Raw genomic sequence first — 16,386 nt, 5'->3', positions numbered from 1 at the left:
ACCTCCCATCGCTCTGCCTCCCATCGCCACGCAGGAACACCCGGCCAAACCATGAAGCCGCACCATCTACGGCCCACTCACAGTCCCGAAACTCCCATTATCCAACCCCGTACACGCCTGCGTGCACGTAATACCCGCACACGCATCCTCCGGCGGCGCCTGCGTCGGCACCGTCCCCACCAGGCCATTATCCGCCGCGTTGTCCAACCACAGGATACTCGCGTCCGACAGCACGTTGCAGCAGCGGAAGTCGTTGATGTCGTCCACCGCCGCCGTGACAGCGACCGTGTTATTCGGCGCCGCGATGATGGTGTTGAGGTTCGTGATGACGTGGTCGCCGAACACGCGCATGAGGTCCTGGCCTGCGCACTCGAAGGCGTCCGTGACGTCCGACCCAAGGTCGCTGGTGCTGGTGAGGGTCATGAGCTGGCAGGGCTCGTCCTGGGCGTTGAGCAGGGCGGCCTGGGCATGGGATTGGAGGGTGGTGGGGTCGAGGGTGAGGGCGGTGTTGAGGAAGGCGTTGACGGCGTTGACGTCGGCGAACCATTGGTTGATGCTGGCGGCGACGGCGGTGGTGTCGGCGCCGACGACGGTTTGGACGATGCAGGTTGGGTCTTGACGTTTGGAGTGGCGCGAAGGGGCGGCGGAGGCGGCGGCTGCGAGGGCTAAAATGATGGCGGAGGTGAAGGACTTCATGGTGGTGGTTGGTGTGGTGATGGGGAGTTGTTGAGAGCTGTTTCTAGACTTCAAGATGGTATGAAATGTTGATGCTTATGCTGGAGATGTGTTTGATGCTGATACTCCTCCCTCACCTCCCTTCTCACCTCATTATATACAACCCTTTCTTCTGCTGACTTTCCTTTCTCAAAATACATACCACAGCACAATCCCCTCACCAAGCCTAGTCGTAAATCCGTCGCCGCTCCGCCCAGCCCAAATCAAGCTGCAGACCGTCAGCACTAGCATCCATAAGCACCAACCGAGGGCTGAGCGAGGGAAGCTTCGCACGCTTCGCTCCTCTCGACACCTCGCGGCCGGAATGCTTGTCTGCTATTTCGAGGTGCACGGTTGCGAATGCGCGACGGCGCCGAAATGCGTGGTGGTGATGGTTGGCGAGAGTGAGCGAGGCGTCCCATTCGGCGTACAGTACGAGAATGGAGATGGCGACGGCCGAGTGAAGAGGGTTAGGCTGGACTTTCTGAAACCCAACCTTACCAAGATCATGACGGCGAGTGTTTTTTGGTCTCGAGGCGTGCTGTTTTACAGCTGCGGTGCGATCTTTCCACGTCGTCGCCATGGTGGAATGTGCGGGTTGCCTTGTCTATGAAAGGGCCTGGATGCAACGCTGCAAGGGTCCCGACCGCTCACGACTGTGCCAGAATAGTATACAGAGGCTATAGCTGTGGCGGAAGATGAGTGAGGGTCTAATGTTCTTTGCCCAAGACTGTCACATGCTCAAGAATCTCGGACCGGTCTCTCACGACCGATCCCGAGCTCTGTGGAGGACTGGGAGTGGGCCCTCAATTGACCCGTAAGTCCGATCGCAAATGTAAGAATAGGCATGTCAATTGTTCCCTACTATTCTCGTCAACTCCCTTACAAAGGTCGAGAAAACAGACATTTGGTATCGCTGCTGGATCTAACACCCGTGAGCAAGAACACTCTCGGGCGAATGCTCCCACCGGTACAGCTCCTGCATCGGCTCCTGTTGGCGCTCACGTCAACAGGCGAGCTCCTTGCACTCGCTCAGGCCTTTCCTAAGCCGACGACTGTTTGTGAAGAGCGGGAATGGCGGCTGAGAAACATTTTGGCGAGAGCTTCGTCTGCTGACCTGGTGCTTGGATGCGGCGGCCTCAGTTGATGCTGGCACGAGAATCGCTTGTTAGAAGCAGTGACGGCGGCAATCCATTCGGCGTCTCCATGTAAGCTTTCGGCGTCTCCATGTAAGCGCGCCGCCGTGCTCGGAACACATCTGACCTCAACAGAGACTTTTCCGCAGGAACAGTTGGGTGCCATGGGCACAAGAACAAGAAGGTCAGTATGCAGGACCAACGCGCTGACTCGCTCCACACATGCCGCAAGAGCGCCGCGCTCGTGATGGCATCCTCGAAGTGCGCTTGGCAGTATCGCTTGGCCTAGACCGTTCCTCTTGCCACCAACAGCCCGCCTGACAGATGGTGTTGGACGCCGAGTAGTGCAGGCCTCTCCCTTCATACGCAGTACTGGATGCGAAAACGGAGTCTTCCACGCTGATGAGCAGCGTGTGACGAAGCTCAACTCGTCAGCAGGAGCTCAGTCTGGGGCTCTCAATCATGCGAGCTCGCGCCCACTGAGAATGGTCTCCTCACCGAAAGGGGTCGGTCAGCCGGCGGAGATGAGTTCGAGAGCGGGCGTGGTAAGTGGACCGAGACGATCTATAGCTTGGGTACCCTGATCTTCATGGAATGGACAGCTGTTCGATCCATGTCCAGCATCTCCGCGGGCATCACTGCCGCCCTGGAGACTACGTTGTCGTCCTTTCTCTACTGCTTCCAGAACAGACCCTGCCACCAAGAAGATTGCTCCGGTGCAACCACTGCAGACACCTCTTTTGAAGCACTCGGTCCCTTGCTCGCCGCTGTTTCCACTGCTCTCGTGGCCGGGGCAGCAGCCACAGGCGTCACTTCCACCGCCCTCGGCGCAGCTGCCACAGGAACCTCCCTCACAGCAGCAGGCAACGGCATCGCACCTGCCGCCCTCGCAGCGATCCTCCTCCCCAGCTCACCAGAGTCCACCGCGCTCTCCCGCGTTCCGGGCCAGAATCGCCATGTCGCCAGCGCGGTCGCTGCGCCTATCGAGAGCAGGATGCAGATACCAGCTGTGCGTAGCTCGTCCCGGAGTCTCTTGCGTTCGGTCTGCCAGGTCTGTCGTTCACGAGTGATGAGCTTGTCGGCTTTGAGATGTCGTCGCTGAGCTCGGGCAAGAGAGCGTTGGAGGTGGGATGTCTGTTGTGCTTGTTGGGATAGTAGTGCTCTGCCGATGTTCAAGGCTTTCTCGTCCCACACCCTCGCAGCATTCTTCGTATCCGCGTTCGGCCATACTGCCCGCGGCACAGCAGCTTTCGGCGGCGGACTGGGCAGTGGGTACGGGATAATCTCGCCCGTCTGGATCAGCTTGAGAGGCGGCGAGTGCTCGGTGCGTGGGAGGCGTGTGAGCTTGTTGAAGTGTTGAGTTTCGCGGGAGTTGGAGAGGGCGTTGAGGGCGAAGAGGATGCTTGCTCGTGCTGGAGGAGAGGTGGAGAAGGGGCGGTGGCTGGTGGGAGAGAGGAGTCTTGCTGTTGTTGAAGCTCGGAGGGTGGAGGGGAGGGTGGTGAGAGACATGTTGCTTAAGAAGAGAAGGTGGTTTTGCTTGAAGCGAATACAGACCTACAGCATGAAGCACGAGAAACAGAAGAGAGAGCGAGAGATGTTGAACGAGAGGTGATGTGCGGGTAATGGAAGACGAGACGATCGTGGAGCTATCGTGGGGCTGTCGTGGGGTGAGGTGGGATGCAATGGTGTGCGTAGACGTCGACATGTCTGGCGTATATTGGGTCCCGATGAAAAGAGCTGGAGAGTCGATGGTTTTCAGTTGAAAGGGGAAGACTGCACGCAAGCAGAGAGTCTGACATGTGATATCCCAAACCTCGCCTTTCGTTCAATCATGCTTACGGCAGACCTGTAGACTGTGGTTAGCGGCTCCAGTATCGACCGACCGACCACGGAGGCATCCTACTTCGGTCGTCCGGCCGTTGAGCTGCCCTACAACTGGTTGGATGTGCTGGACGATGGCTTCGAAGTGGTCAATGCCGCCATGGACTTACCTGGGGACTGCTGTCTCGGTCGCTCAGGCAATGTGACCTGCTCACCACTTCCGGGAGCAGCGGTCTGAAACTCACCAGCCCGGTTCCCAGATTCGAAAGACCTCGCAGCAAGCTCCTTCCTAAACTCTCGAGTCCTATCTGGCGTGCGCCGCCTCTGCCTCTCCTTGTTCGGCTCAGACCTTCTCCGCGGGAAAATCTGCTTGTCATCCATCCTAGACCGCCCTCGCTTCGCCGCCAGCTCATCATCGGACCTGGTGCTGGCAACCAAACGATCCTCAATATGCACAAACTCCCAGTAATCATGCCTTCGCTCCTCTAGGGTCCGGCCTTCTTTCAACTTCCACGCTGCGATGGAAGAAAAGTACCATTCTCTCGTCCAGTCCTCGTACGGAACTTCGCACGCTCCCCAACCCTCCTCAACGAGACGTGCAGGCAGCTGCTTTGGTGTCCAGTCAGACTCCCGCGCACCAGCGCCGATCCAATGTATTGCGATGGCACCTTCGCGGAGGTTTCGATGCACCAAAAAGCCGTGGGGACCACCCGTCCTGACAGCGAAGTGCGCCTTTTCGAGAAGGTAAGACGACTGATCCTCGAGCTCTGTACACTCGTGTGCGAGTTCCTGAGCTGCTGCGAGCTCCTCGCGGCGTTCCTCATCGTCGGTGCTCTCCAAAGCGGCGCGGATCTCGCCCAGCAGCATTTCGGAATCATCGGCATCCACGACGGCCGCCTTCTTGGCTTTGTCGAATGCGTTTTCGGCGTCTTCAAGCAGGCAATCCGAGTTCCAGAGGAAGAACTCACGTATCGCCTCAACGACGTAGGTACCCACCATCGTCTTCCTCATCTCTCCCCACTTTCTCTCAAGATTCGGAGCACACACTACCACGATGGAAGCGTAGTACTTGTCTCGGGTGTCCCATTGCATCGACTTCATTTCTCGAACGAGCTGCTGGAAGACTAGATCTTGAATCTCCTTGCCTTCGGCCTCGTCGACTGTGTTGCGAGGCTGTCTGCTTGCGCTGTCAAAACATCAGCAACTACGCTTCCACACCCGTTGTCCATGCCCATCCCAGCCAGCAGTACTCACGAAAGCGCGTTAATGTGTGCCAAAAAGCACCGCTTGTCATCCAGCGGAAAGTAGACCCCGACGCACGAGTTGCACCACAAAGTGCCTAAGACCCCGGGTCCGCCTTTCACATGCACTCTGGCTGGAGTTTCCTCCGGCTCGACGTCGAAGGCGATGGTTGCTCCGGAGCTGACCTTGACGTATAGGAAGTCGTTGGCGCCAGGGAAGAGGGCTGTGTAGTTTTGCATGACGGGTGTAGCTGAGGGGAAGAGGTGGTGACGGTCAATGGAAGGTGCAGTGCTTCGGATTGGGATCGAGGAGCTCAGCAAGGCCTGAAAGGTGGTGAGGTCGTTGGGGTATGGAGAAGCTCTGCGGCAGAGAAGAGCTGTTTCTTGACTTTCCTGGCCTGATTTGTACCATCGATACCATCTGGCGCCGGTGAATGCAGCTTCGGGTTCTCGATGAGCAAGCCGCTATGTGGCCCTGTATGGAATGAGTTGCCATAGGAAAGCGTCGTCATTCAACAGTGCTCTGTGTCACCGACGAAGCAAACATGTTGTTCCAGGTACATCTTCGGTGGTGCAAAGGTCATCTTCCTGAAGGCATCTCCGATACTTCTTCTTTTTCTTCCAATCGTGCCGCACCTCCTTTCCTTGCAAATCGCCATCGAATACCGGGAGACAATGGAAGACTCACCTCCTCCCACCATGCCGCAATCTGCGACTCTGTCGCTGAGCGAGAGCGACTTTCTATACATGCAGTACAGCTGCGGAGCTACCATCGCATTCGACAACGAAGGCCAAGACATCTCAGCTCAGGACGTACCGGCCGGTGTGCATGTCCACGGCGGCTCAGGCGCGGTCGGTACACTGTGGTTGAACACCTGTATTGGAGTGTACTTCCCGCTGGACAAAAACCGATGCTTCTTAGCTCACATCAACGCCTCGTCGTACGACATTCCCTGAGTGTATTGTCGCATGATTCTACTAATCTCCAGTGTAGTCAAAGCGAGAGGCCAAATAATGCTGTCGATGAGGCAGAAGGGCGGGAGATCCGAGAGATGGTATGCAAACGACTTCTCCAGGAATCCGAAACCATGCACTGGAATATCTTCGACTCTCTTTACGCCAGTACAATCGTGGTGTGCGCTCCAAACAAGTACCGCAAGTGGGGTGACGGTCGCGTGAAGCTGGTAGGATACTATGTCGTCAAAGGCATCAGAGACTTCTTGAAGGAACACGCCAGTTTCTTGCTGCAGGAGTCGTACGCTGCCCTCGACCGGGCGAGAGAGGAATCAGGGCTTGATTGTGAGACGGCAAGTGTGCTGCTGGACGACGTGCAAGGTGCGCTGTGCAAACCAGACGGTGAGGCACGTCGAGGTGTCCTCGAGCAAGCCAGAGAGAGCGCAGAGTTGTCCATCGCTGTGAAAGATAAGTCCACCTCCTTGTTGGCACAAGCTGCGTTCAAGGAGAAGGTCGGTGCTCACGGCTTTCTTGTGCGCCAACGTGCCGGAGAAGGCAAGCTGCTGAAGTGGGTTTCTCACGGGCGCCGATTTCGCGACTGGGCAGTAGACACCATCCCTTCAGACGTCCTGGAGGAAGGATGGACGGCTCATGAAGTGCCTCGCGAGGATTGAATCGACGCCTGGGCTTTCGAATCTTTGAAGTCGCAGAGGATCTGGCAGGCGAGGAGCTCCGAGGAACAACGGCGCTGGTACTGGAGGCGTGAGAACCTTCTCGAGCGACTGCTGAAGGACACTCAGACCGATCTTGATCTTGAGGAGTTGAGACGAGTCAGAAGCGAGACATACGACCCAAGTACGCCGTCCGCATCACGGGCTTCTTCCATGCCAGACGAAGCCAAAGCTAGGCAGCGGTCTCCATCAAATCAGCTTCGAGAGCTCCGCAAGCAGTATCGTGCGCAGCGTCCGGAGCAGGCAGAAGCAGCAACAGAGGACGACACAAAGGATGATCCCGAAGCTGATACAAATGGCTTGGCGGTCGTCGTTGCTGGAAGACCTAAGGCCCCGTGATAGAGTAGGTCGGAGTCCTCTTCTGCCGGACATCGGGCGCCCCTGAAAACATCTAGACATTCATTGGTCAGTTCGGAGAAGAGGCGACATTGATAGCGTTCGGCAGTGGCATTTCCTGCCTGGTCTTGTTGTGCGAACGGAAGTAAAGTAAAAGGTAGCCTGGATAGCATAGATAGTGGACTGCATCGAAGGATAACCTATTTACTTTTGCTGTAACATGTTCCAGAAAATATCATCTCACTCTTTGACTATAACGCCTTAGACAGGCAGCTCCTGTTAACTTCAAGCAGGAAATCCTACACCTGTGAAGCTGAGGACATCCAGACTTCGGATGCGTGAAACAGAAGAGACCAATCAGAAAAAGAGAGAAAAGATGCATGAGTACGAAAGAGACACATCGTAAGAAAAGGAAGCAAGAAAACGCGCATAACGGGCTTACCTCAATTCACCTGATCAACTCCATTGACCGTCAGCCTCACCGCCCACCCCAATACAGATCCTCCTCCGTCAACTCCTCCTCCTCTTCAATCACTGCCAGCAACCTCTCACTAGCCATCTGCTCCCGCCTTTCACCCCTCGTCTGCGCCGGACGCAAGCGCGTGAGCCTTCTCATCAACTCCTGCATATCCTCTTCCTCTTTCTCCTCCCTCTCCCTTTGCTCCTTCCTCTCCTCCTCCCGCCTCTTCGCTTCCTCCTCCCGCCCCTTCTTCCCCAGCTTCTTCAACCGAGTAATTTCCTTCTCATACCGATCATACATGTTCGTCAGAGTGAGCCACCTAGCCCACAACATCGCCTCCTCCGAAACCCTCCCGCTGGCGACGGACGGTTCGTTGTGTTCCTTTAAATGCTTGTCGAGCATCTCCCTCACCTCCTCTCGCGACGGAGGCTGCACATCGAGGGTCGGGTGGATGCCGTACCATTTGTCCGCTCGCTTGCGTGCGATAGCGGATGCGTTGGCGAGGGGGTTGGAGCGCCGGGCGTAGTCGGCGCTGTTCTGCTGGATGAGCGGGGCGATCTCGGGTGCTGGGACGGGAGCGGCGGTTTGGATCGGTGGAAGCACGCCGATGAGTGCGTGGGCGTTTGCGTGGTCGAAGAAGACTTCTGGTGGGAGGTTAAGGGCGCTCAGTAAATTGCACAGGGTGAAGCCGCTGTCCCAGCCGCCGGTGAGGAAGTACATGAACTCCGCGTCGGGGGTGTTGTGGCAGTACTGCACGATGTGGGTCGTGAATGCGATCCACTTCAAGATGGTGAGGAGGTCGAGTGTGCCGGCGTGACCGCGGAATTCGATCGTGCCGGTGGGTATGTACTTTTCCTCCCCGAACATGATCGGGTTCTGCTTTGAGCAGTTGTCGAAGTTGATGCTGCTGTTATGGCCGCATGTCACGCGGCCGTGCTCGTTTGGGATGCCGAGGATGAAGATTTTCATCACTTGTTCGATGATCCTTGTGTTCTCGATGTCGCCGAGGCGAAGGATGAGAAGGCGGTCGTCGATTCTGTGGGTATCGGTTTGAGAATCGCAGCTCGTCCTGTGGAAGACCGAAGGAGGCAGGTGGTACCGCTGAGCGTGAACTACATCCGGTGGGTTAAAAAGTGCCGGAGGCATGAAGCGTTCCGGCAAGTGGTAGGCGTCAATGTGCCGTTCGAATGCGGTCAAGAGCTGGAAGACGTTCTTGCAGGTTCGGAGTGGCATAACTTTGGTATCATTGCCAACATGATGTGGAACCCACAGTTTTCATTCGTGATGATGCGACACTTCTCGTGCTCGATCTCACGCAGGATCTGCAGCACGTTAGCAACCTCCGACTTCCAGTCGGGAGAGGAAAACGGAAACTTGCGGGAGCTAATCTCGATGGGCTCGACGATCCATCCGTCGGGCAGGAGTGAGCGCTCGGTGTCAGTCAATTCCTGAAAGTCGATGTGGACGTTCCAGCGCTGGTAGGGTTCGAATTTGAGACGATACTCTTGTAAAGCACCGTCGCTCTCATGGCCTGTTACCGGGATGCCGGCGGCGTCCAAGCGCTCGAAGATGGTGATTCCGGCGTTTCGCGAGCCATCGTGTACAGCGAAGAATTCCAGCTCGATGCCGAAGGTGAGGTCCAGGGGAGGCATGGTGGAGTGTACGAGCAGCCTGCTGCTGGTAGATTTGAGTATGGAGGTCGTTTGAGGAGGAGGAGCAGAGACTTGCCATGCAAGGAGCGCGACATGCTGGCGGGCCTTCTAGGACAAAGCCAGTACAATGGCCGGCACCATAAAGACTTGGAGGTCGGACGTCTTCTTGTCTTCTTCATCAGTCGAAGGAACAAGGCCTTGTGTCTGGCGGCGCAACTGACAAAGGCGAGAATAAAGCGTGTGCACTTGCGGAGCTCCATGCCACTGGGCCATGCTCCAACGGGGTAATGCGCCGGCAACACCATCGATCCGAGATGAGCTCTTTGTTCGGCGTCAGGAATCTGGCCCTAGGTCGTAAGAATGGTCGGATCCAGCTCAAGTCCAGGAATAGTTATAGTTCAAGCGAAAACTGTCTTACCGCGAGTGCAAGGGCGGCGAGTGCTGCAACATCCTCCTATCGAGGTATGGTAGAGTGTCCAGCTTCCATTGCGAGATGCAGTAATTAGCCAGCAATTTCGGTGTGATGTGTAGGCCTCCAGCTTCGGTATCGGCCATCTCGCTGTCCGTAGTCGATGGAGTATTATTTGATGGCCACGTAAGTGGTCCCGAATGATAGCTTGAGCAAGCCACAGAGTCAGAAGTCCAGTATCGGAAGTGCGACAAGTGCACCTTCGAGGTCCACAAGCCATCGAGAAGGTCGTTCGTACGCCGATTCCCGGCGCCGACCTGCCCTTCTTTTCTGGCACAACACTGCAGACCCGTCGCAGCTTGGCGCATATGCAAGGCCATATGCAGCGTCATATGCAACACCCACTAGCCCGATCTCCGGACTCGCCAATCGCACAGCTCGGCTCCAACTAATGCAATGTCATATGCACAGTCATATGCAACATGAGCTAGCGCGGTGAGATCATCATCCAATGGAAGATCATCGACTCTTGAACCGAAAGCCGACTGCCCACCACCGGGTGGATCGTGAGGGAGCTGGTTCATGGAAGTCGTGCATTAATATGTTCGTTTTGGCGCGAAGACACGGCAGCTTCGTGGCGAAGACGGGTAAGTATTGGCCTTGAGTCGTCGGAGCCGGCCCAGGACTTGCAGTGCGAAGAGCCTTGTGCCCGCGGATGTGTAGCTCGTCGGTGCGAGCTTTGGGCCTTGAGGAGACGCAGGTACTCCAGCGCTGGGATGTCATCTCAGCGGAAGCCCAGGAGATCGATAGACGAAGACAGCAAGTCCGGAAGAATCTGCTCACGAGATTAACACCGTGTGAATCCCAGACATCGTGGACAAATAAGAACGCTATTTGCAGTGAACCATGCCAGTGTCCATTCCTAAGTCCGTACCCGAAGGTCATCTGGAGCTCTGACTTCGCAAGTGTAGACGGAGAAGTCCAGCCAGCTGGAATGCCATGCCTTCGCACATCAATACGCCCACCTTCTCGCACATTTGCTGATCGGAGTTCACGGCGCTCTCCAGTTCTGGCCTGCGAAGGGAGATACCGGGCCAGACTGCCTTGAGGTTCGGCGCAAGAAGGTCCCACCGCTGGTCGACTGATGGAGGTCTGGTGGTCGATTGAGACCTCTGAAGAACAGCTGCATGGCTTCCACAGGAAAGACGTTTGACAGACACGCATTCGGGGCTGCCGGGACTCCTTTTCATATTGGCCGGCAGTGATCGAAGGCCTAGTCCGTGGAGTTCGGTGCAGTTGACAATTTAGGCCGTGGCAGCTTTCCGTGCTGGTAGATCGGTGCTCTCTGGTTTCGCTTCTAGATCTGTTTGCTTTTAGGTCTTGCTGAGCATGAGTGAGTCCTCCGGGAGCGTTGAAGCTCAGGGGGGTCATGTTGGTGCCGTATGGGTAGATGGCTGTTGAAGCCGTCCAGCCCTCCAACTCATGATTTTCGTAGTGCGTCACGAGATCGTGCTGAACACCGGGCTGCTGCGCCAGGAGAGTAGGCCGACGGTAGGCTTATGTAATCCCTGCCGTCGCCGCCGTCGCCGCCGCCGCCACCTACCTCTACAGTCTTACCATCTCGAGCTGGCGGAGTGGTGGCGCCGCTGGCCTCCTCGCGCTGAGGCTTCTTGGACTGGTCTATGCGTGAGCTTCTGGACCATGCTTCGAATGGCTGATGGGATACCTTGCGCTCCTCAAAGATCGGCACGTTTCCATGATCTGGCTGCGATGAAGTAGACATAGCCGCTGTCGTCCTTCCTGGCGCGGTAATGACGAGTTATAGCCATGCTGCTAGTCTGTACATCATGGTTGTACGCTGGGAAAGGAGATGCGGTCGTCAATGAAAGCTCTCGCCGTCGCTGGATCCTCTGCCGGTGCCAAGTCGACCGAGCCGCTCCCAAGCAACAACGTGAAGCTTGTCGGCGGCGGGGCCAGCATTAGTGCACCGGCCTGAACAACCTCACTTCTTCTTGCTGCTTCATTGATCAAAATGACGCCGATTTGATGAATATCAATGATGTTGGCCGTGTAATTCGAAGGAAGGGATGATGGAGAGATGCTTAATAAAGGAGACGTCGGCGACAGCGGCGGCGTCGGGCATCGGCAACGCCACCCTCCAAACGCGCGGAATCTGGCAGGTCTGACCTCGTTTCCTGGATCCAAAGGCAGGTTCGTATGGGAGACGACCTCTCGCCATGATGATTTCCTAATAATGCTCTTTCTGTTCTTGTCCTTAATACCTACCCCATCTCGTATTCCTCCAACCGTCATCGTTATCCACCTCCGCTTGTACATTCGCTGTCAACACCCCAAAGAAGCATTGAGTCCAAGAGAAGCAGCCACATCACCAGTTCAGCGCTGGAAAGGACAAGATGCGCTCCACCACCCTCACCACCACCCTCACCACCACCCTCCTCGTCGCCACCACCGTCACCGCCCTCCCCGAGCTCTCGATAGCGAAGAGGCACAAACACGGCGCCCGCCCGGTGCTGCAGAAGAGGCAGGACGATGAGATCGTGGGCACGACGGTATACGACATTATCACGTACAGCACGGGGGGTGCTTATTACGCCAATCGTATGGACATACACCCGTACAGTAAAGGGAGAGGTCATGTGCTGATATGGATGCAGTAACGGTCGGCACACCTCCGCAGAACCAGGTCGTCATTCTGGATACTGGGTCTTCCAACCTCTACTTCGACGCTTCCTCCGCTCCAGCATGCCAGACTGACGGCGCGTATGCCTGTCGAGGCGGCACCTTCTCACCCGCAAAGTCCTCCTCTTATGAGATCGTTGAGCCCGCGCCGGCATTCGTGAGTTGAAACAATACTGAGACACAAGTCATGAACTGAGAGATATTCCAGGACACCCGCTTCGGCGACGGCAGCACCGCCTCCGGCCCTTTCGCCTCGGACACTATCTGCCTCTCCGACGTCTGCGTCTCTAACGTCCAGTTCGGGGTCGCCCAGCAAGTCAAAAGCACCACCGGCTACGCCATCGGGCTGATGGGGCTCGGCTATTCCGCCAACGAGGCCACGCGGCATGAATACCCCAACATCCCGGAAGTTCTCCAAGCGTCTAGCGAGATCAACAGCCGTCTCTACTCCGTCTACCTGAACGATGAGGGCGCGACTTCGGGCTCCATCCTCTTCGGCGGGATTGATGTCAGCAAATACACCGGGCCGTTGCAAACACTGGATGTCTTACCAGATGCGAGAACACGCTACATCGACCAGTTCATCACCTCCGTCACGGCGCTCAGAACCACCGTCGCCGGCTCCAGCGCCACCATCTTCGCCAACGGCGCCACGGGAGTCGACGCCTACGCCTCCCGCAGTGGCTCTTTGCCGGTACTGCTGGACACCGGCTCCGCGGCGTGGTCCGTGCCACCGTCGGTCTACCGCGCCCTCCTCAGCCAGTTCCCCTACATCACCAACCAAGGCGTCTGCGACTGCTCGCACGCCGACTCCGACGATACGCTAACGCTCACCTTCGACGGCGCCATCGAGATCACCGTCCCCGCGAGAGAATTCATCGTTCCGCTGTACAACCGCACCACGAACGCCGCGTACACGTTCACCGACGGGGATCAGGCGTGCGTTTTCATGGTCGTGCCTTCCCGCGGGACCGGGCAAGGGTTTTTGACGCTGGGCGATGCGGTGTTGAGGAGTATGTACGTCGTCTTCGACCTGGATCAAGGCCAACTCAGCCTGGCGCAGGCGAATGTCAACTCCACCGCCTCTCCTGATGTTCGGGAGGTGGCAGCCGGACCGAACGGGGTGAAGAATGCCGCGAGCAGGGTGCAAGCTGCGCCGAGCGAGAGCGGGAGCGCGTGGCCCATTGCGCCGCAGCTTAGCGGATCTGCCACGCAAGAGTTCTCGGTGAAGACGGCGACGACGACGGTGGGGGCCGCGACGGGCACGGCGGCGGTGCCGGCGGATGCTCAGCCGAGCGAGAGTGCTAGCGCGGCGGGGCTGCGGGTGCACCCCAAACTGCCTCCGTGGATGGATTGGGGGTATTTGTGCGGGGTTGGGATGGTGGTGTTGATGCTCTTTCTGATATCGGTGCCGGTTTGGGTCTAGGTGATCTTGGGGCCGGGGGGAGGGGAGCATGCGGGAGGGAGGCATGCGGGTGGGGGGCATGATTAGCGGGGCGTTTTGTTTAGGGTTGCCAGATGCCTTGTATGCATGGCATGGACTGAGGCGTTTGTGGGTGAGCATGGGACAGCATGGCAGAGGCATGGCAGAGGCATAGGAGAGCATGAGGTGATGTCGTTTTATGCATAGGGTGGTATGGGCACTAGCTCGCTACAAGAAGACCAAACGAACATCTGTACCGCATCGCAGCGACACTCCATCGCACACAAGTCCCTCCGTATACCGCCGATGTCCTTCGCCACCTGACCGCCCCAGCCCAAGTGCTCGCCTGCCTTCCTCGATGACCCCCGTCCCGCCTTCCCAGCAACGGGAACGCGGAATTGGCTTGAAGGTCACCGCTGCTGAGAGGCAGAGCAGCAGCAGCCCACACACCCTACCCTAATAACCCTAAGAACCACACTCCCACGCAAATCTCTATCCCCGATGTGCCTCGCCATCGCTAGGATCACCACCAACGACCGCTCGCTTGCCTTGCTTGTACGCCTCTCTCATGCCTCATGTTTTGGCGACGACCAGGATACCGACCTGACTGACTAGACGCCGCTATTCTTGAAAGGCAGAGCAGCAGCAGCTCGCTTGCTCGGGTACAGTTGACAGCAAGCCGCAGCAGAAGTGACGGCGGCAGGTGAATATGGTGTTGATACTTACCACCGGCAACGAGGTAGAGTTTACGAACGGATTAGTACGGAGCTGTTGTCGATGGATCCACGAGTGTCTGCTGGGAGTAAGATACGCTACGGTACCTTTCCTCCTGCCTAGGCAGTCCGGCTGGATCTTTTCGACATCGCGGCACAAGCATACTTCTCGACGCCGCTCGTTCGTCGACGCACGCCTACTTCTTGCGGAAGCGGAAGCGCATGAGCCGGCTCCTGGAACGGCACCTAGTCACCTGTCGCTGTCGCCCGCGGCTCATGGATAGATATCACGGCAACAACAACTCCCCGTACAAATCTGCCATATTGTCACGAACCACCCCCGTCCGGCGGGAGCAAAACTCCTCTTCCCGAACCGACTTGCTACCGGATCGGCGCTCGTCGACCCAGCGGTATGAGTTTGGCTCTCAAGACTAAGCCTCTCTCGTCGCAGCCCGGTCGTCACAGAAGTATAGGTCGTCGGCTCCGACAATGACAACGACAAATCGTACATATATGGCTATATGGCTATATCGGCGCGTAATCACGAGCTCGCCACGCAAAATACCAGACCCCCCTCCCCACTACAGGTGCACGCACAACTCGCCCCCTACCTCTCCCTCAGTTACCCCTGTCCTACACCTCCTCGCCCTTCAGCAGCGCCACTCCTGAATCCTGCCATAGTACAACTCGGACACACGCCCCCTACTACTGCTACCGAAGCGTAGTTCGGACACGTATACCGGCCCTGCCTCGCGGGGCCACAGCGGGAGGCGAGCCAGCCGCCTGGCGACATAATGGACAAGGGTCAGCGGATTATGAGGTTGGTTGATTCAAGGGCTGGTTGGGGAGAGATGTAAGTACCGGTGACGTGCCCGCAGGCCCACATGCGGCGGAGGACGTAAGAGCACATCGTGTGCTGATTCTGAAGGGGTTGGGGTAGTGGGAGCGATATCGTTGGCTGGAGGCGCGTCAAAAGGCGGAGGCGATGTGAGGGGTGAAGAGTTGGAAGAGGTACGTTCGGGAGGTTTCGTTCGTGGTGTTGAGCTGTCTGGAGTTCCGCTTCGAGGACTTCGAGTCGTGGGATTGATGTTCGGGTTTCGTGGAGAGAGGGAGGATGGCGAGCCGGTGCAGCGCTGATATATGTTGGATCTGGCAGCGCATTGAATGGAGCGTCGTCTATTCACCACCGCCCTTGGCCTTTGACACCAATGGCAGTATTGCATATGGATACCCGTCGTCCACATGAATACCAGTATGCGTAACAGCGCATCCCTAACGGCGGTTTCTTTTCCTGTATCACCGCAACATCGCACGCTGCCCTGTTCCCCAAAGACCCCTGTTCAATCACATTGCTGGCTGTGAAATCAGTATTCGTTCATCAGTGACTCAGGATGAGAACAGACATTACGCTCGCTACGAGGCAGGAAATTCCGCACTTACACCACCCGCACAACCACTAACACCTGGGCCCCGGCCCAAGCTAACCCATCCTTCCCCGCCGCCCCCGACCGCACGCTTGTCCTTCATTTTCCCAGGATCACCCAAGGTATACACTATACAACGCACCGAGCGCACCACACGCTCCTTACAAACGTAGCGTCACGGTTCGGACACGGCGAGTGACCGTTCTGCAGTGCTTTGTCGCAGCGTCTGGAGAGGTGGCCGCCTGCAGAAGGCGTCAGCGGAGTTTTGGGAGTTGTTTGCGGTTTTGGAGGAGGTGCAGGGGCTCAGGGAGAGGTAAGATACCGGTGATGCAGCCGCAGGCCCAGCGGAGGCGGAGGGTGTAGAAGCACATTGCCTCTGAACCTTCGAAAGGGCTTGGGTGGTGGGGCTGGAAGGGGTTCTTGCAGAATGCAGAGGTGATCAGGTCTATGGAGGATGTGTAAGAGGCTGTCGTGGCGCTTTTGCTTGGGTCTGTTGATCTGAAATTCGTTGTGGATCAAGGGAGGGTGTGATAGCGTAGTGCGTGAGAGGAGTTGTTGATGGAGTTGAGCGCTTTCATGTGTATGAGGAGGACGGCTGGCCGTGTTGAACATCATCGCTGCCATGGTGTCCAAAGCCGGGAGCAACGGTGAATAGGCGCGGTGTAGTGCCGT

The 16,386-nt window shown here is 57.2% G+C and overlaps 6 protein-coding genes across 6 annotated transcripts; 2 read left to right on the top strand and 4 right to left on the bottom strand.

The window, feature by feature from the left end:
* Positions 1-66: 66 nt before the first annotated feature.
* LTR77_001998 (uncharacterized protein) lies at positions 67-696 on the bottom strand (the record flags this gene model as incomplete). Its single annotated transcript, XM_064799257.1, has 1 exon — positions 67-696. The coding sequence occupies one exon, from the start codon at positions 694-696 to the stop codon at positions 67-69; it is 630 nt and encodes a 209-aa protein (XP_064662012.1).
* A 1,826-nt stretch (positions 697-2,522) lies between these two features.
* Positions 2,523-3,413, bottom strand: LTR77_001997 (uncharacterized protein; the record flags this gene model as incomplete). Its single annotated transcript, XM_064799256.1, has 2 exons — positions 2,523-3,291; positions 3,409-3,413. 2 exons carry the CDS (start codon positions 3,411-3,413, stop codon positions 2,523-2,525), a joined length of 774 nt encoding a protein of 257 aa, XP_064662011.1.
* A 366-nt stretch (positions 3,414-3,779) lies between these two features.
* LTR77_001996 (uncharacterized protein) lies at positions 3,780-5,152 on the bottom strand (the record flags this gene model as incomplete). Its single annotated transcript, XM_064799255.1, has 2 exons — positions 3,780-4,857; positions 4,926-5,152. 2 exons carry the CDS (start codon positions 5,150-5,152, stop codon positions 3,780-3,782), a joined length of 1,305 nt encoding a protein of 434 aa, XP_064662010.1.
* A 459-nt stretch (positions 5,153-5,611) lies between these two features.
* On the top strand, positions 5,612-6,540 carry LTR77_001995 (uncharacterized protein; the record flags this gene model as incomplete). The annotated part of the gene is made up of 2 exons (XM_064799254.1): positions 5,612-5,853; positions 5,907-6,540. 2 exons carry the CDS (start codon positions 5,612-5,614, stop codon positions 6,538-6,540), a joined length of 876 nt encoding a protein of 291 aa, XP_064662009.1.
* Positions 6,541-7,411: 871 nt separating this feature from the next.
* On the bottom strand, positions 7,412-9,045 carry LTR77_001994 (uncharacterized protein; the record flags this gene model as incomplete). The annotated part of the gene is made up of 2 exons (XM_064799253.1): positions 7,412-8,628; positions 8,664-9,045. 2 exons carry the CDS (start codon positions 9,043-9,045, stop codon positions 7,412-7,414), a joined length of 1,599 nt encoding a protein of 532 aa, XP_064662008.1.
* Positions 9,046-11,868: 2,823 nt separating this feature from the next.
* On the top strand, positions 11,869-13,580 carry LTR77_001993 (uncharacterized protein; the record flags this gene model as incomplete). Its single annotated transcript, XM_064799252.1, has 3 exons — positions 11,869-12,073; positions 12,130-12,311; positions 12,363-13,580. 3 exons carry the CDS (start codon positions 11,869-11,871, stop codon positions 13,578-13,580), a joined length of 1,605 nt encoding a protein of 534 aa, XP_064662007.1.
* Between the last annotated feature and the right edge of the window lie 2,806 nt (positions 13,581-16,386).

The sequence above is a fragment of the Saxophila tyrrhenica genome (genome assembly GCF_035928015.1).
Source record: "Saxophila tyrrhenica strain CCFEE 5935 chromosome Unknown scaffold_3, whole genome shotgun sequence".
Lineage (NCBI taxonomy): Eukaryota > Fungi > Ascomycota > Dothideomycetes > Mycosphaerellales > Extremaceae > Saxophila > Saxophila tyrrhenica.
This window is presented reverse-complemented; position numbering and strand designations above follow the sequence as displayed.